This window comes from Mesoplodon densirostris, chromosome 9 (assembly GCF_025265405.1).
Source record: "Mesoplodon densirostris isolate mMesDen1 chromosome 9, mMesDen1 primary haplotype, whole genome shotgun sequence".
Lineage (NCBI taxonomy): Eukaryota > Metazoa > Chordata > Mammalia > Artiodactyla > Ziphiidae > Mesoplodon > Mesoplodon densirostris.
The window spans coordinates 106,913,762-106,933,636 of NC_082669.1; the positions used below are offsets into that span (position 1 = coordinate 106,913,762).

General features: G+C 43.9%; 1 protein-coding gene across 5 annotated transcripts in view; it reads right to left on the bottom strand.

The window, feature by feature from the left end:
- The window catches only part of ZNF786 (zinc finger protein 786), a 36,675-nt gene that overhangs the window by 7,160 nt on the left and 9,640 nt on the right, over window positions 1-19,875 (bottom strand). For 2 of the 5 annotated variants that reach the window (XM_060107572.1, XM_060107573.1), the window contains exon 2: window positions 1,045-1,171. The exons of the other annotated variants lie outside the window; for them this stretch is intronic. In XM_060107572.1, the coding sequence (XP_059963555.1) occupies window positions 1,045-1,171 (127 nt within the window). The remainder of the gene's footprint in view (window positions 1-1,044; window positions 1,172-19,875) is intronic. 5 annotated transcript variants of the gene reach the window in all.

A 19,875-nucleotide genomic window follows, 5' to 3' on the forward strand; every position in this document is an offset into this window, starting at 1 on the left:
GGTTAAGACTCCACACTGCCAATGCAGGGGGCATGGGTCTGATCCCTGGTTGGGGAACTGGGATCCCACAAGCCACACAGTGTGTCCAAAAGATAAAACAACAACAACAACAATTAATATATTATGTGTGTGTGTGTGTGTGTGTGTGTGTGTGTGTATGGAACAAACTGGAAAGAAATATTTGTAACATAGATAATAAAAAAATTTTTTAAGTTAAAAAAATTAAAAAAAAACTATCAAAATTTCAGTAGAAGGGGGGAAAAGGAGATAGAAGAGGGATAGTGTAAGTGAGTGAAACCCTCATTTTTCACAGTAAGGAGTTAAACTCGATAACCAAGAAATATAGGTGTAAGCACAATAGACTGAAGTAAACTGCAGTAAAAACTAAAACAGAAATGATTAACATGGTTGCCTTTGGGGAATTAACTGAGTGAGGGGTGAGGCAAGAGACTTTTATCATTCATTCTGATGCTTCTCCAAACAGACTGATTTTTTAAAAATCATATTTAATAGTAAAATACAAAGACTAAGTAAGCAAAAAGACTAAAAAGAACACCATTATCGTAACCATGAAGAAACAACTGCGGTTAAACACCTGTGCATAGCCTTCCGAAATCTCACTGCAGGGAAAAATAACACTAGCTTTTTTGAGGTATATGGACACCACTGTAAAAGTTGACAGGTAGGAACATCCTAGGTTAAAGATATACAGGGTACTTTATGGATATGGGCAAGGTATGTATCCATGTTGAAAAATCATGGCAACCTGTGAGTAAGTATATAGTGATTAAAAGCCCTGACATATATTTAGTCATCTCTGACCACCTTACATTACATGCTGTCACAAATATTCTCATGTAGCAACGTCTACCCTTGAGTAAGGATTAGCAATGCTTACAGATATTAACAAAAGACTCTGCATAAAAATGCCTTTCTGAGTTAATTTCTGAGAAATCTGGCTACCTGACAAACAGGAGTATGGAGTGACTGAAACCCCTAACAGGACCCAGTTCCATGCCTCAGCCACAGTTAAACACTTCTTACCTAGAGAAACAAGAATCTCATAATTGGTTCTCATTACTTGCTTGTAAAGCTCCTTCTGCCATGCCTCTAGATCCCGCCATTCTTGCTCGGAGAAATAAACGGCCACATCCTCAAATGTCAGAGGTAACTGAAAATATAGGCATAATACATATACAGTCATAGTGGCTTCAAAACTCCAGTTCCTTTTCATCAATTTAAGAGTTTCGCAGTGGACAGTGTTTTTGTCCATTAGGCAGCTTCTTCCTTGGGAACTGCTCCTTCCCTGACTCCCATCATGTGGTTCTGTTGGTGACCATGACCACCCCCTTCCACTTGTTTCTCTATGCCTGTTCCAACTACATATGCATATGTATAGCATGGAACTCTTTCATTTTTCTTCTTCTTCTTTTTTAAAACAAAAATGGGAACAAATCACTGTGTAACTTCTTTCACTTAACATGTCATTTTTCCAGGTCAATTTACATAGGCAAAATCGGTTTTTTGTTAATTGCATTATATTCCATGGGTGCACATACTCCACTGATGACACATATATTGTTTCCATTTCCTTTATAAATTACCAAGAATGCTCTGATATGCTTCCTTATATATTACTGGTTTTACTTCTGCAGGAAAAGGCTAAATAAAAAGAACTACTAAATCAAAGGATAGAAACATCTTCAGTTTACGAGATACCACTAGATTGCCTTCCAAAAAGAATCCAGCACTTTTACCCTTGCTAATAAGAAGAGACATTTCTTTACACCGTTGCCAGCACAGGATGTTCTGAAACCTTATTTATTTGTTTATTTATTGGCCAACATGATAGGTAAAATATTCTATTTCATTGTTTTATTTATTTATTTATTTTTAGGCTTCTCTGTGAGCCATGCGGGATCTTAGTTCCCCCACCAGGGATTGAACCTGTGCCCCCTGCATTGGGAACCCGGAGTCTTAACCACTGGACCGCCAGGGAAGTCCCCTGTACTTCATTATTTTAATTTGCATTCATATGTGAGGCTTAGCAACATTTTCATATTTGGCGGGGAGTGGGGGTTCCACTTATCTTTGTGCATGCCTGTTCACATCCTTTGCTCAACGTTTTAGTGGGCTCCTATAATTTGAATTAACTTTCTTACATTAGGGTTAATAATCCTTTGACTAGTTAACAAACATTTTCTTCTAGTTTATCATTTGTATTTTGACTTTCTCTTCTGCCAAAGAGAATATTTTGACCCTTTTATTTATTTAAAACCTGAGTCTTTTCCATATTGTTTCCAGCTTTTACTTTCATTTTTTGTATTTGTCACAATCAAAAAATTATACAAATATTCTACTGAATTTTTTCACAATTAGATTTGCAGCTTAATTCTACAGATGATATTGGTATCTTTATTTAGGTACATATGGACAGCCAATCACAGAACACTAATAAATGCACCACTCTTCCTCCTTGGATTGAAATCCTGACCTTCACCTTTGCATATATTAGATTTTCACATGTATGTGAATCTATATATTGTTATACTATCTATACATATCTGATTACAGTACCTATGCAATGTTATAAGTGCCCCCCCCACGCCCATTCTTTGTCAAGCTACTGCTGTTAATTTCTGGAACATTCATTCTTCCTTACAAATTCTAAAATAATTTTGTCCAGTTTAAAAAAAAAGTATATTGGGATTCAATTTTAATTAAATTTATATGTGTATTTAGGAAAGATTGAGCTCATCTAGGAACATGTTCTACCACTCATGTGATCTTGCCTCCTATCCTTTAATAAACTTAATGATTTTCTTCATAAATGTTCTGAACCTTTTTTATGAACTTTATTTCTGGTATTGTATAATTTTCCCAGCAATTATAAATGGGACCACCTCTGCCACTTCAAATCATTACTAGTATTTTTTAAAAATTGATTTTTGTAAACTTATTTTATATCCAATTAATGTACCATATTTGTTTATCAATTCTAATAGTATTGTTTTTGGTGGAAACAATCATAGTTCTCAGATAATTTCCCCATCTCTTTTCAAAGTACGTACACTGCTTTTATCTCATAGTGTTGTACTTGCTAGAACCTCTTTTGTGGCTTCAGGATTTAGTACCTTGATTTGGAAGACTTTCCCTATTCTAAAATTATAAAAGATATTCTGGTATATTATAACAATAAGGCACATAATTCTTTTTCCAAAGATATTAAACTGTCACAAAACTTATTGACTATTCTTTTACCATTGTGTTGGGATCGCTTTTTCATAAACTAGTTTTCCATTTATACTTGGTTATATTTTTGTTCCACTGGTGATTTTGTCTATTCTTGCTCCAATACTGGACTGTTTAATTCTTATAGTTTTATCAAATGATTTGCTATTTAAGAGGATATGGCCATCTACCACCACCTTGATCATTTTTTTAAAGGAAACCGTCTTGACCTTCCTTGTCTACTTTCTCTTCTAAATAAACAGGAAAAATATTTTGTCAAAGTTATATAAATTCTATTGGGATTCTGATAGCAATATAATAAGTATATGAATTAATTTTGAGAGAAGTGGGTCTCTAAATTATGGGATCTTCCTATCCAGAAACATAATATATCTTTTATTTATCTAGATTTTTAAATTTTCTTTAGTAAAATTTATTGTTTTCTTCATATAGATCTTATATAATTCTTGACAGGTTCATTCCTAGGGATTTTAGAGTTCTGGTTGCTACTATGAGAACTGAACTGAATAGGAATATACAAAGCACACACATGCATACCCTTCGAGCACCAGCTGCCTCAGATTACCCTGTGGTGAGCCCTACCTATTCACACCCGGTGTTACAACTTTCCATCTAATTTCAGATACTGCTCCTTCCACTACTTCACAATAACTCAAAAGCTCCATCCCTTCTTACACCCACTTCCACAAGCAAATTTCAGATTGTTTTTAAGGTAATTATTTCTTAATCATTTAACATGCATAAAACTGAGCTGTTTTTATTGTTTCTATCTTTTCTTTTTAACTTGTCACTGACAAGCTTTTTGAGTGTTGTGTACCTAACCCCATTTCTCCCATAAGCTCTGTGGTTTTTACTGCATGATTTTGCATTGCAGTGTGATTTTTTTTTTTTTTTTGCTGTACGCGGGCCTCTCACTGTTGTGGCCTCCCCCATTGCGGAGCACAGGCTCCGGACGCACAGGCCCAGCGGCCATGGCTCACGGGCCCAGCCTCTCCGCGGCATGTGGGATCTTCCCAGACCGGGGCACGAACCCGTATCCCCTGCATCGGCAGGCGGACTCCCAACCACTGCGCCACCAGGGAAGCCCTGCTGTGATTTTTAGAAATGCATATGATGTATGATGGCAGAATTCATTACTTTTAAAATGTTTTCCAAAAATGCTCAAAAAGCCTTCATTGTTTATTTCTTTAATCTTCAGAAGTGTGAAAGATCCAGAAAATTACAGAGTACATTATAACAAGCATCTGAGTATTTACCACTGATTTAACAAATTTAACATTTTTTCTTCAGATTTCCTTCTCAAGAAATAGAATTTGACAGATAAAACTCAAAGCCCCCTCGGTCCCCACTTCAATCTTATTCTTACACTCAGTCCTATTCACCTCCCTTCTGAGACACAAACATGTTGATGCATGTGGTAAGTTTTCAGCTCATGTTTTTAATTTTTTTAATACACATATGTATCTATAAATAATATACAGTATTGCTTTGTCTTTTATACACAAATGCTTTATTATACTGCAACTTGCATTTTTATGCAACATTTTGAGATCTGTCCATCTTGATATACATAGAACTGATTTATTTTAACTTTGTATAGTGTTCCATTGTCTGAATGTCACAATTTTTAATTCATTCTTTTATCCATTGACCATGTGCTTTTAGTTCTGTGAACTGCCTGTTCATATCCTTTGCCTGTATTTTTACTGGGTTATTTGTCCTTTCATTTCTAAGATTTCTTTATATAATTTGTGTATTAACTGTTAACTACATTAGTTTACAAATACTTTCTCCTAGTGTATCTCTTACCTTTTATTTTTACATAAGCTGCCTTATATTTATATTGTACATAAATTTTCAGTTGTAATGCAATCTATCAATCTTTTCTTAGTTCATTTTGCCCTTTGTGGTTTAAGAAATTTTCTTCTACACTAAGATTATGAAGATATCCTACATTTCCTTCCAAAAGACTGAAGTTTTACTTTTCATGTTTAGATTTTTAATTTATCTGGAACGTAATTTTTTTATGGTATACAGCAATGATCTACCTTGGTGTTTTTTTCCAAATGGAAAAGTCAGTTGTCCCAACACGACTTCTGAAGTTCTCCGAATTAGATTCCTAGGGCCGCTGTCAGAAAGTACCACAAACTTGGCGGCTTAAAACAGTAAATATTTCTTCTCTCATAGTTCTGGTAGTTAGACATCTGAAATCAAAGTGTCAGCAGAGCTATGCTCTCTCTGAAGCCTTTAGGGGAGAATCTGGTCCGGGCCTTTCCCTTTGTTTCTGGTGGTGGTTGTTGATACTTGGCATCTCTCAGCTTGAAGCTGCATAGTTCCATCTCTGCCTCCACTGTCACAGGTTCTTCTCCCTTTGTGTGTCTGGGTCTCTGTGACTCTGCTCGTCTTCTTATAAAGACACCACTCATGATGGATCAAGAACCTGTCCTACTCCAGTATGATCTCATCTTAACGAATTGCAACTGCAGCAATGCTACTCCTATTTAGGTCACAATCTGAGGTTCTGGGAAGGACATGTATTGGGGGAGACACTATTCAACTCAGTAGTCTGCTCTGGGGTCCTCTTTGGGTTTCTTCTGATCCATGTGTCTACCCCTGCACAAAACAGTACTGTATTAATTCCATGGATTTAGTGTAAATTTTATTATCTGCTAGGGCAAGTCCCCCTGTTATTCTTCATTTCAGCATCATTTTTTTTTTTTTTTTTTTTTTGTGGTACGCGGGCTTCTCACTGTTGTGGCCTCTCCCATTGCGGAGCACAGGCTCCAGACACGCAGGCTCAGCGGCCATGGCTCACGGGCCCAGCTGCTCCGTGGCATGTGGGATCTTCCCGGACCGGGACGTGAACCCGTGACCCCTGCATCGGCAGGCGGACTCTCAACCACTGCGCCACCAGGGAAGCCCTCAGCATCATATTTTGACCTTTATTTTTCCAAACGAAATTTAGAATCCGTTTATATAATTTAGAAAAATCTTACTGCCATTTTGATGAAGCTGCAGTAAATTTATGTATTAACTTGGAAGGAAAGTATCATCTTTATTATATTTAGTCTTCCCATTTATGGGCATGATTTATCTCCTGTTTACAGGCATATCTCATCTTACTGTGCTTTGTGCTTTGTAAAAAATGCAGATACTGCATTTTTTATAAACTGAAGGTCTGTGGCAACTCTGTGTCAAACAAGCCTATTGGTGCCATTTTTCCAACAGCATTTGCTCACTTTATGTCTGTGTGTCACTTTTTGCTAATTCTCACAATATTTCAAACTTTTTCATTATTATTGTATTTGTTATGGTGATTTGTGATCAGTGATCTTTGATGTTACCTTTTTTTAAAAAATTTATTTTTGACTGTGTTGGGTCTTCATTGCTGTGCGCGGGCTTTCTCTAGTTGTGGCGAGCGGCGGCTACTCTTCGTTGCGGTGCGCAGGCTTCTCATTGCGGTGGCTTCTCTTGTTGCGGAGCACGGGCTCTAGGTGTGCGGGCTTCAGTAGTTGTGGCACGTGGGCTCAGTAGTTGTGGCTCGCGGGCTCTAGAGCACAGGCTCAGTAGTTGTGGCGCACGGGCTTAGTTGCTCCACGGCATGTGGTATCTTCCCGGACCAGGGCTCGAACCCATGTCCCCTGCACATTGGCATGCGGATTCTTAACCGCTGCGCTACCAGGGAAGCCCTGATATTACCATTTTAATTGTGTTTGGGTGCCATGAGCCATGCCCATATAAGATGGCAAACTTAATCCATGTATGTGTTCTGGGACTCCCCTGGTGGTGCAGTGGTTAAGAGTCCACCTGCCAATGCAGGGGACACAGGTTCAAGCCCTGGTCCGGGAAGATCCCACATGCTGTGGAGCAACTAAGCCCGTGTGCCACAACTACTGAGCCCGCGTGCTGCAACTACTGAAGCCCACGCACCTAGAGCCCGTTCTCCGCAACAAGAGAAGCCACCTTAATGAGAAGCCCGCGCACCGCAACCAAGAGTAGCCCCTGCTTGCTGCAACTAGAGAAAGCCCACTCGCTGCAACAAAGACCCAACACAGCCCAAAATAAATACATTTATTAAAAAAAAAGTTATTAAAAAATGTGTGTGTGTTCTGACTGCCCCACGGACTGGCCCATCTTTCTCCCTCTCCTCGGGCCTCTTTATTCCCTGAGACAGAACAACGTTGAAATTAGGCCGCTTAATAACCCTACATTATTAAGTGTTCAAGTGAACACTTAATGGTCTCTAAGTGTTTAAGTGAAAGGAAGAGTCACACATCTCTCACTTTAAATCAAAAGCTAGAAATGATTAAGCTTAGTGAGGAAGGCACATGGAAAGCTGAAACAGGCTGAAAAGCTAGGCCTCTTGTGTCAGTTAGCCAAGTTGTGAATGCACAGGAAAAGTTCTTGAAGGAAATTAAAGTGCTACTCCAGTGAGCACACAAATGATAAGAAAGCAAAACAGCCTTACTGCTGATACAAAGCAAGTTTTAGTGGTCTAGAGAGAAGATTAAACCAGCCACAACATTGCCTTAAGCCAAAGCCTAATGCAGAGCAAGGTCCTAACTCTTTTCAATGCTATGAAGCCTGAGAGGTGTGAGGAAGCTGCAGAAAAGTGTGAAGCCAGCAGAGCACAGTTTATGAGGCCGAAGGAAAGAAGCCGTCTCCTAAACATAAATGTGCAAGGTGCATCAGCAAGTGATGGTGTAGAAGCTGCAGCAAGTTCTCCAGACCTAGCTAAGATAAGTAATGAGTGTGGCTACACTAAACAACAGAGTTTCAGTATAGACAAAACAGCCTAATATTGGAGAAAGATATCCTCTAGGACTTCCATAGCTAGAGAGGAAAATCAATGCCTGGCTTCAAAGTTTCAAAGGACAAGCTGAGTCTCTGTTGAGAGCTAAATGCAGCTGGTGACTGTAAGCTGAAACCCCTGTTTATATACCATTCCAAAAATCCTAGGGCCCTTAGCAATTATGCTAAATCAACTCTGCCTGTGCTCTAGAAATGGAACATCAAAGCCTGGGTGACAGCACAGCTGTTTACAACATGATTTACCAAATATTTTAAGCCCACCATTGAGACCTACTGCTCAGGAAAAAAGATTCCTTTCAAAATATTACTGCTCATTGACAATGCACTTGATCACCCAAGAGCTCTGAAGGAGATATATAAGATTAATGTTGTTTTCATGCCTGCTAACACAATATCCATTTTTCAGCCTATGGATCAAGGAGTAATTTCGACTTTTAAGTCTTATTATTTAAGAAATACCTTTCATAAGACTATAGCTGCTATACATAGTGATTCCTCTGATGGATCTGGGCAAAGTAAATTGCAAATCTTTTGGAAAGGATTTTTCCTTCTAGATGCCACGAAGAACATTCATGATTCATGGGAAGAAGCTGAAATATCAATGTTAATAGGAGTTTGGAACAAGTTGATTCCAACCTTCATGAATGACTTTGAGGGGTTCCAGACTTCAGTGGAGGAAGTAACTGCAGATGTGGTGGAAACAGCAAGAGAACTAGAATTCGAAGTGGAGCCTGAGGGTGTGATTGAATTGCTGTAACCCCATGATAAAACTCTAACAGATGAGGAGTTGCTTCTTATGGATGAGCAAAGACAGTGGTTTCTCCAGATGGAATTTACTCCTGCTGACGCCATTTAGATTGTTGAAATGACAACAAAGGATTTAGAATATTACATAAACTTGGTTGATAAAGCAGTGGCAGGGCTCAAGAGGACTGACTCCAATTTTGAAAGAAGTGCTACTGTGGGTAAAATGCTATTAAACAGCATTGCATGCTACAGAGAAATGACTCCTGAAGAGTCAACTGATTCAGCAAACTGCACTGTTGTCTTATTTTAAGAAATTGCCACATGCCAACCTTCAGTAACCACCACCCTGATCAGTCAGCAACCATCAGCAAGGAGCCAAGACCCTCCACCAGCAAAAAGATTACAACCTGCTCCAGGCTCAGACAATGATTAGCATTTTTAGCCAGAGTTTTTTTTTTTTTTTTTTTTGCGGTACGCGGGCCTCTCACCGTTGTGGCCTCTCCCGTTGCGGAGCACACGCTCCGGACGTGCAGGCTCCGCGGCATGTGGGATCTTCCCGGACCAGGACACGAACCCGTGTCCCCTGCATCGGCAGGCGGACTCTCAACCACTGCGCCACCAGGGAAGCCCTAGCCAGAGTATTTTTTTTTTTTTTTTTTTTTTTTTGCGGTATGCGGGCCTCTCACTGTTGTGGCCTCCCCCGTTGCGGAGCACAGGCTCCAGACGCGCAGGCTCCGGACGCACAGGCTCAGCGGCCATGGCTCACGGGCCCAGCCGCTCCGCGGCATATGGGATCCTCCCAGACCGGGGCACGAACCCGTATCCCCTGCATCGGCAGGCGGACTCTCAACCACTTGCGCCACCAGGGAGGCCCCAGAGTATTTTTAATTAAGGTTTGTACATTGTTTTTTAAGACATAATGCTACTGCACACTTAACACACTACAGTACAGCATAAACATATAACTTTTATATGCACTGAGAAACCAAAAAAAATCGTGACTTCATTTACTGTGATACTTGCTTTATTGCAGCAGTCTGAAACCAAACCCAAAATATCCCCAAGGTATGCCTGTTATTTATAATTTTTGCTATAAAGGTGTTACAGGGGCTTCCCTGGTGGCGCAGTGGTTGAGAGTCCGCCTGCCGATGCAGGGGGACACGGGTTCGTGTCCCGGTCCGGGAAGATCCCACATGCCACGGAGCGGTTAGGCCCGTGAGCCATGGCCGCTGAGCCTGCGCGTCCGGAGCCTGTGCTCCGCAACGCAAGAGGCCACAACAGTGAGAGGCCCACGTACCGCAAAAAAAAAAAAAAAAAGGTGTTACATATCTTTTATATATTTAGTCCTGGGAATTATGGTTTTTGCTGAGATTGTTAACGGTATCTTAAAAGTAATGATCTCATGAATTCATTTAGTAATCTGAAAAAATGCTCAATATGTAAGCTTATAGAGGAAAACATAAAACCTCAATCTCAACAAAACACTAAATAATCAAATAATGTGTACCCTACTTAGGTTTTTATATCTTCTTCCTTCCAATGTGTCCTCCTTCCTTCTTACACTCAACACAAACTTCAACACGTTAGCGTTAAATTCTGACATTTAAGTCCCTGCCAACCATCATTTCAACCATTCAGAATCTTAAATCTTTTCAAACACTAGTTCTAAATTCAGTAACTATAATGTAAAACTGGCTGAACTAGTTAACACGCATTGCCGGCCCCAGACCAACTTCGATCCATTCTCTCATCCGCCCGTCTCACGCACAGGCGCCCCCGGCCCAGACTCCGCCAGTTCCACGATCGGCTTTGTTTAGGGCTTTGGACACGGACGAGCCCCAGGGGCGGCGGTCACCGGCTCCGTCCAGGGTCCAGACCCCACACCAGGCGCTCAGCGCGACCCTCAGACCCCGCCCCACCCGTCTGCCTCAGCCCCGGGAGGACCTCAGGATGTCGGCCCGCCGAGTCGGAACCCGAGGACCCGCCCAGATCCCCGAGCCGGGCGTCCGCGCGGGGAGCCCCTCTTACCGGAGCCGGCTCGGCCATGGGCCCTCGCGGTCCCACCCGGCCCCGGATCGGGTTACGGCCAAGCCAGGCGTCCCGGCTGCCCGCGGCACCTTCCCTGCGGCGGCGACGGCGGCGGCGGCCTCCCACCCCGCCGCTCCCCGCCGACCTGCAGGCCCAGCCAGGCGCGGTGCACGCTGGGACTCACGGCCGCTCCGCCCCACAGCGCCCCCTGCGGTCGGGAGGAGCGAGCGCTGTCTGCACTGGCAGCCTGCGCCGTGCGGACCGGCGTCAGTCGCAAGCCGCAGGCGCCCGGGGGTGACCGATCCTCGCACTCTCTTGGGGGACCCAGAGGAGGGAGACGGAGATGCAGATGGAAAGAGGTGGGAAATGCAGCGTCCACTGCAAATGGATGGATAGGATACTCGCTATTAACTGAGATAGAAACAATGAGAGGGAGTGCAGGGGTTTGATTCCTCCCCAAAGCCAACCCCAGTCAAGGATTAGGTTCAAGGGGTCATCTGTGAGGTGATTCAGGAACCAAGTGAGGGAGGTGAGAAATCAAGGGGCATTAAGCATTAACGAGCAGGTCCCCCCGTCGGCAACTGGGAGTCCATTCTGCTGGGGACTCAGAGGGTGCAGATCATCCCTCAGAATGGTCCTGCCAAGCCTGAGGAGGCTGGGTATTCATCCTCAGGAGGTCAGGCAGAGTCATGACATCGCTGGCCCCATGGACTTACATTAGGAACATGACTCATAGTCTATAAAATTCAAGAAATGGTCTATAACCTAAATATGAAACGGATCTTAAATTTACTCTGCCTTTCACTCTTAAGCAGCCAGTATGGTTGAACTGCTTAGATATATGTAATTGCTATCCCTAACTTAAAGGTTTTCTTAACGAACAATATTGTATATATACAATTTAGCAACAATAAAGCAAATTTTAAAAGAAGTGAAAGTTGTCCATAATTCTGGTTTTCTAATGTAAATGCTCAATTTTGTTTCATATAGACTTCCAGTCTCTGTCCACAGACATGTTCTTTTTATATGGTTCTGAGACACACATAATTTTTTGTCTTTTTATCTTTCACTTACCATATCAAGGTTTTCCATATTTCTCATAATCTCATAATTATACTTTTAAATGGCTGCAATTTAAGGTAGTGTATTAATCTGCTAGGGCTGCCATACCAAAGTACCACGGACTGGGAGGGTTAAACAACAGAAATTAATTTTCTCACAGTTCTGGAGGCCAGAATTCCAAGATCAAGGTGTCAGCAGTGTCTGTTTCCTCTGAGGACTCTCTCCTCGGCTTGCAGATGGCTGCGCTTCTCCCTGTGTCCTCCCATGGTTGTCCCTCAGTCTGGGTGTTCTCAGTCCCAATCTCCTCTTATAAGGACACCTGTCACATTGGATATGGGCTGACCCATAAGACCTCGTTTTACCTTAATTACCTTTTTAAAGGCCCTATCTCTAAATATCATCACATTCTGAGGTACTGGGGGGTCAGGAGTTCAACAAATGAATTTTGGGGGACTTCCCTGGTGGTCCAGTGGCTAAGACTCTGTGCTGCCAATGCAGGGAGCCTCAGGCTTGATTCCTGGTCAAGGAACTAGATCCCACATGCCACAACCAGAAAGATTCCTCATACCACAACTAAAAGATCCCACATGCTGAAGCAAAGATCCTGCGTGCTGCAACTAAGACCTAGTGCAGTCAAATAAATACTTTTTTTTAAAGAATTTTTGGAAACACAATTAAGCCCATAACAGGTAGGGTCGTGTGAAGTACTTAGCGGCAGTTAAAAAATGTTGTGGCTATAAATAATATTGCTTGAATATTTTTATACACACAGTCTTAAGATACAAAAAGTACAAAGTGCAAAGGATAGACCAATACATTAAATTAGATTAAAATTTAAAACTTTGCTGAAAGGGAAAAACCTGCAACCTAGCATACTCTACCCAGCAAAATTATCCTTTAGAATTGAAAGAAAGCTAAAGAACTTCTCAGACAAGCAAAAACTGAGTTCATCAGTACTAAACCTACCCTAAAAGAAATGTTAAAGGGTCCTCTTTAAGTGGAAAAGAAGAGCCTATAACAAGAAGCAAGAATCTAGAGGAAAGGAAAAATCCCACCAGTAAAGACAAATATATAGTAGAGGCTGAGGATCAACCATTTAAGCTAGTATGAAGATTAAAAGACAAAAAATTGTAAAATTGACTATAACTACAATAATCAGTAAAGGGATAAACATGAAGTAGTAGAAGATGACATCAAAAACACAAGATGTGGGGGAGGGGAGGAAAAGTGGAGATCTTTTAGAATGTTTTTGAACTTAAATGACTACCTGGTTAAAACAAATAGATATTATTATAGGTAAACATATATGACTCCTGTGTAACCACAAATCAAAAACCTACAATAGATACACAAAAAAGGAGAGAGAATGGGACACAAGCATACCACTAAAGAAAATCATCAAACCACAAGGGAAGAAACTAAAGGGAGAAGGGAAGAACAGAGAAGAACTACAAAAGCAACTGCAAAACAAGTAACAAATGGCAATAAGTACATATTTATCAATAATTACTTTAAATGCCAATGGACTAAATGCTCCAATCAAAAGACATCAGGTAGCTGATTGGACAAAAAAAAACAAGACCCATCTATATGCTGCTTACAAGAGACTAACCTCAAAGCTAAAGAAACACACAGACTGAAAGTGAGGAGATGGAAAAAGATATTTCAAGCAAATGGAAAGGACAAGAAAGCAGGGGTAGCAATACCAATATCAGAAAAAATATACTTTCAAACAAAGTCTGTAACAAAAGACAAAGAAGGGTATTATATAATGCTAAAGGGATCAATACAAGAAGAGGATATGATACTTGTTAACATATATGCACCCAATACAGGAGCACCTAAATATATAAAGCAAATATTAACAGATATAGAGGGAGAAATTGACAGTAATACAATAATAGTAGGGGATTTTAACACCCCACTTGCATCAATGGACAGATCATCCAGACAGAAAATCTGGAGATGCTCAACATCGCTAATTATTAGAGACAGGCAAATCAAAACCACAATGAGCTATCACCTCACACCTGTCAGAATGGCTATCATCCCAAAGTCTACAAATAGCAAATGTTGGTGAAGATGTGGAAAAAAGGAAAACCTTTTATGCTGTTGGTAGGAATGTAAATCGGTGCAGCCACTGTGGAAAACAGTATGGAGATTCCTCAAAAAAACTAAAAATAGAACTACCATATAATCCAGCAGTTCCACTACTGGGTATATATCAGAAGAAAATGAAAACACTAATTGGAGAAGATACATGAACCCCAATGTTCACAGCAGCACTATTTACAATAGCCAAGATACGGAAGCAGTGTAAGTGTCCATCAACATAAAAATGGTTAAAGAAGTGATACACACCCACACCCACACCCCCCCCACCACACACACACTGTAATGTTACTCAGCCATAAAAAAGAATGAAAATCTGCCATTTGCAGCAATGTGGATGGACCTAGCCCAGAATGTCTTGGTTTGGATGGAGAAAATGTAAAACCAAGATCAAATCCATGCCCTCCAGGGGGCATGGCAGGGGAAGCAGGGAAGGTTTCAGTTGAATGTGGGGAGTGCTATTAGAGAGAGGTATTTAGAGGATGCTATGAAGAGATGAGCACGTGCCCAAAATGTTCCTGGTGTTGAGAGTGAATGGTGGATACGAAGGAGTTCAGAAGAAGAGAGAGGAAAGGCATTCTAGAGGAAGCAGTCATGAGGATATGATGCATTTGGGAAAGATGAAAGTCATCTGGTATGAGTGAAATTCATGCTGTGAATAGGTAACAAGATGAGGCTGAAAAGGCAGGTCCAGTTCAGCTCAGAGGTTCTTTTATGTCATGTTAATGAGTTTGCATTTATTTTAAATTATTTATTTATTTTTTGGCTGCACTGCGAGGCACCTGGGATCCAAGTTCCCCGAACAGGGATGGAACCCATGTCCCGCCCCCACAGTGGAAGCGCAGAGTCCCAACCACTGGAAGTCCCTAATTTATTTTTAATTTTTTAAAAATTTTATTGAAATATAGTTGATTAACAATGTTGTGTTAGTTTCAGGTGTACAGCAAAGTGATTCAGATATATATATCTGAATATATTCTTTCGCATTATAGGTTATTACAAGATACTTAGTGTACTTCCCTGTGCTATACAGTAGGTCCTTGTTGGTTATCTATTTTATATTTTAATCCCAAACTCCTAATTTATCCTCCCCCTTTGGTAAGCATAAGTTTGTTTTCTATGTCCATGAGTCTATTTCTGTTTTTTAAATTTGTTTTCTATGTCTGTGAGTCTATTTCTGTTTTGGGTTTTTTTTTTTTGCGGTACGTGGGCCTCTCACTGTTGTGGCCTCTCCCGTTGTGGAGCACAGGCTCTGGACGCGCAGGCTCAGCGGCCATGGCTCACGGGCCCAGCCACTCCACGGCACGTGGGATCCTCCCGGACCAGGGCATGAACCCGCGTCCCCTGCATTGGCAGGCGGACTCCCAACTACTGTGCCACCAGGGAAGCCCCTATTTCTGTTTTTTAAATAAGTTCATTTGTATCATTTTTTAGATTCCACATGTAAGCAATATCATACGTTGTCTTTCTCTGACTTACTTCATATGATAATCTCTAGGTCCATCAGTGTTGCTGCAGATGGCATTACTTCATTCTTTTTTATGGCTGAGTAATAGTCCATTGTGTATATATACCACATCTTTTTTTTTAAAGGAAGGGGAATTTTAATTAATTATTTTATTTTTGGCTGTGCCGGGTCTTCGTTTCTGTGCGAGGGCTTTCTCTAGTTGTGGCAAGCGGGGGCCACTCTTCATCGCGGTGCACGGGCCTCTCACTGTCGTGGCCTCTCTTGTTGCGGAGCACAGGCTGCATACGCACAGGCTCAGTAGTTGTGGCTCACGGGCCCAGTTGCTCCGCGGCATGTGGGATCCTCCCAGACCAGGGCTCGAACCCGTGTCCCCTGCATTAGCAGGCAGATTCTCAACCACTGCGCCACCAGGGAAGCCCCCACATCTTCTTTATCCATTCATCTGTCGATGTACACTTAGGTGGCTTCCATGTCTTGGCTATTGTAAGTAGTGCTGCTATGAACACTGGGGTGCGTGTATCTTTTCAAATGAGGTCTTTCTGGATATATGCTCAGGAGTGGGATCGCTGGATCACATAACTCTTTTTAGTTCTTTAAGGAACTTCCATACTGTTCCCCGTTGTGGCTGCACCAATTTACATTCCCACCAACAGTGTAGGTGGGTTTCTTTTTCTCCACACCCTCTCCAGCATTTATTCGTAGACTTTTTGATCATGGCCATTCTGACTGGTGTGAGGTGGTACCTCATTGTAGTTTTGATGTGCATTTCTCTAATGATTAGCAATGTTGAGCATCTTTTCATGTGCCATCCTCATGTCTTCTTTGGAGAAATGAGTTTTCACTTATAACAAAATTGGAAACTTCTTAAAAGTATCTTTTGAGAATAACATTAGAGTTGCATTTTAGAAAAACCAATTTGTCACAAGAGTGATAATGTATTAGTGGAAAAAGCCAGAGGCAGGGAAATCTGTTAGGAAAAACACTTGAAAAAAAAAAGTTTTTCAAAAGTGAGCTTATATGGTGTCAGCAGAGATAGAGAAGGGCTTTTATTTGGGAGAAATTTAGTAGATTGGGTGTAGGAAAATCTAGGATCATTATCAAGTTTACAGCTCTGGAGATTAGTTATAGTTTTGAGATGAGAAAAACAGGGGAGTGTAAAGAAAAGAGGTATAGAGTGAGGGCTGGTACTGATCAGGAGTCTTATTCTGGGCATTCTGTGTTTGAGATGTCTGTGGAAGTCAGAAACAATCAGGAGGAAGCTGGAAACATGAACATGGATTTATAGATTTAAAAGTCATCATCACCTCACAGAGAACAGAGGAAACTGCTGCACAAGGTGTGGCTCAGGAGAGCCAGCCAGACAGGCGAACGGACAGGTACAGCTGGCTGTTGGATTTGGCGGGGGGCACGCTTCTTCCCCAGGCTTGGCATTTCTTTCCGTTTAGAGGAGGCTCCACCGGCACATCATCCCTCGTCTCTGCCTCCTCATGCACTTTGTTCAGGTCTACGGCTATACCATCAGGTTCTCCAAAATTAATTCATTACGGTTAAATGAGGTCACAGGGTTGGCGTACTAATCCAATAGGACGGGTGTCCTTATTAAAGGAAGAAATACCAGAGATACCCCACCCCTGCCCACAAAAAAGCCACGTGAGGACCCAGGGGCAAAGTGACATCTGCAAGCCAGGAAAAGAGGCCCTCACCAGACACCAACGTTGCTGGCACCTTGATCTTGGACTTCCAGCCTCTAGAACTATAAGAAACTAAATTTCTGTGGTTTAAGCCACCCCGTCTGTGGCATTTTCCTATGGCAGCCCCAGCAGACTAAAACACCCATAATGTAAGGAACTTCTGTCACAAGAAACTTTATGACAAAAAAGAGGGGGAAAAAGGCTAAAGGAGGAGCTCTAACCTGACTCTCCCATCAGGATGAGCAGCGCCTTTCACAAAAAGCCTGCTTTCCTCCAGTGTCTACACGCTGTGCCTGGATTATCTGGAACCTTCATCAAAGAGCCCTCACGGCCACCTGCTCCGGGCTGGCCAGTGTGGCTGAAGCATGTTGGCTGAATTTTTCATCCTGCCTCAGCCAGAGCCAACAGAGCCAATGGCCCCACCGCAGAGCTGTCACTGCTTTTTGAGTGGAGTGACCTCGACACTGAAGGGCTGCTCCCTGGCGTGCGTGGCAATGTGGGTGTTGAGAGCCCCCAGGTAGGTGAAGCCCCTTCCACACTCAGCACAAGAAAAAGGCCTCTCCCCGCGGTGACGGTGCAGATGGGTCTCCAGACTTCTCTTCTGGAGGAAGCTCTTGCGGCACTCGGGGCACCGGAAGGGCTTCTCGCCGCTGTGCGCGTGCAGGTGCGCCTTCAAGCTTCCCCGGAGGCAGTAGCTCTTGCCGCACTCGGGACACCCGAAGGGCTTCTCGCCGCTGTGGACGCGTACGTGCTCCGACAGCCTGTACCGCTGAGCGAAGCTTCGGCCACACGTCGCACAGAAGGGCTTCCGGCCGCTGTGCTGGAGCAGGTGGCTCTTCAGGTTCCCTCTGAGCCGGAAGCCCCTGTCGCACTCGGGGCACCGGAAGGGCTTCTCCCCGCTGTGGACCCTCGCGTGCTCGGCGAGCTGGGACGGCTGAGCGTAGGCCTTGCTGCACTTGCCGCACGGGAAGGGCCGCTCGCCCGCGTGCCGCCGCCGGTGCAGCTTCAGGGAGGCCTTCCAGAAGAAGCTCCGCCTCCACTCGGGGCACCGGAAGGGCTCGGCCCTGCCGTGGAGTCGCCGATGCTCGGCGAGGTGCGCGCGGCGGTGGAAGCCCCGGCCGCACTGGGCGCAGAAGGGCTTCTCCTCAGTGTGGACCTGGAGGTGCCGCGTGAGCCCCGAGCGCCGGGGTAAGGTCCTCCCGCACCGCTCGCAGGGGAACGCCGTCTGCCTGGCGTGGACGCGGCGGTGGCGCGCGAGCTTCGAGGGCCAGGTGAACCCCCGGCCGCACTGCCCGCAGGAAAAGGGCTTCTTCTGGCTGTGCAGACGTTGATGCGCCTTCATGGCGTTCCTCCAGCAGAAGCTCCGGCCGCACTCTGGGCACCGGAAGGGCTTCCTCCCGCTGTGCCGACAGAGATGGGCCCGCAGGCTGCTCTTGAGGCGGAAGCTTCTCTGGCACTCGGGACACCGGAAGGGCTTCTCCCCCGTGTTAACTCGGACGTGTTCGGTGAGCTTGCTCCGGTGGGTGAACTTCCGGTCACAGTCGTCAAAGGAGAATGGCTTCCCCCCGCGGTGTGCCCACGGTGGGCCCTCGCGGCCGCGTCCCGCAAGGGGCCGCTGCCGCCCTGCGGACCCTGGAAGGGTGTCCTCCCGCTGTGCACCCGCAGGTGCTCGGCCGGCTCGTCGTGCTGGGTGAGCCCCCGGCCACACTCCCGGCGGGAAGACGGCCTCTCCCCTCTGGGCGAACACACATGCTTGTTCAGGGCGGCTTTGGACCGGAAGGCCCTGCCACACTTGGGGCACTGGAAGGGCCACGGGCCCGGGCGAGCCACCTGGTGCGGGGCCAGGCTGCACCTGAGACAGCTGCTCTGCTTGCGCGCGCCGCGCCGGAAAGGCTGCTGCTTACACGGGACCGGCCGGAGCCACCTGAGCTCCGCCTTCCCCCTGGACTTGTTTTTGTGCTTCGGATATTGACAGGACTGGCTCTCGCGGTGGTTCCTTTTGTGCTTCACGAAGTCTCTCTTTATCTGGAAGACCTTCCTACAGACAAAGCAGGAACCAAGTCTCAGACCTGGTGGAATTTCCAGGTGATCTGGGGTTCCCATTGGCTTATGCCGTGGATCATTCTTGTTCTGATTAGATGCTGTGATGTCGAAGCTTTTATTTAGAATCTCTGTTTCTTGGAGACTTGGGTGTTGTAAGGCGGCTCTTTGATCTGATAAAATCTTTCTTTCCTCCTTGGATAAGGGAGCACAAAAGCCCTGCTCTTGGAGACCATTTAAATGGCATTCCTCCTCTTTTGCCCCGGGAGTTCCCCGGTCACTTGGAGAGACAAAAAGGCCCACCCTCATCAGTGATGGGTCTGCGGGGTCAAGGGCTGTCTTCACATCACTGACAACGTGGGAAAGGGACTCCCGTTGTCCCCATGACTTTGTGAATCTGCCTGCCACAGGTGAATTATATTGAATTTAACGTGGATGTGCAAATCCTTTCATCATTTGTTAACAAAAGGCTTAACGTGAAAAAAATGGCAGGCAAATACATTTTGTGAGCCTATGAGGACCCTCAGAGGCTAAGCAGAACTTGGAAGAAAATAAAAAGGAGTTACTCTGAGAACCTGACCATTTCATTATAATATTTCTTTAAATCTGTGAAATAAATAGCACAATATTTAAGTAGGAAGGCTTCGGGTCATATTCTTGCAC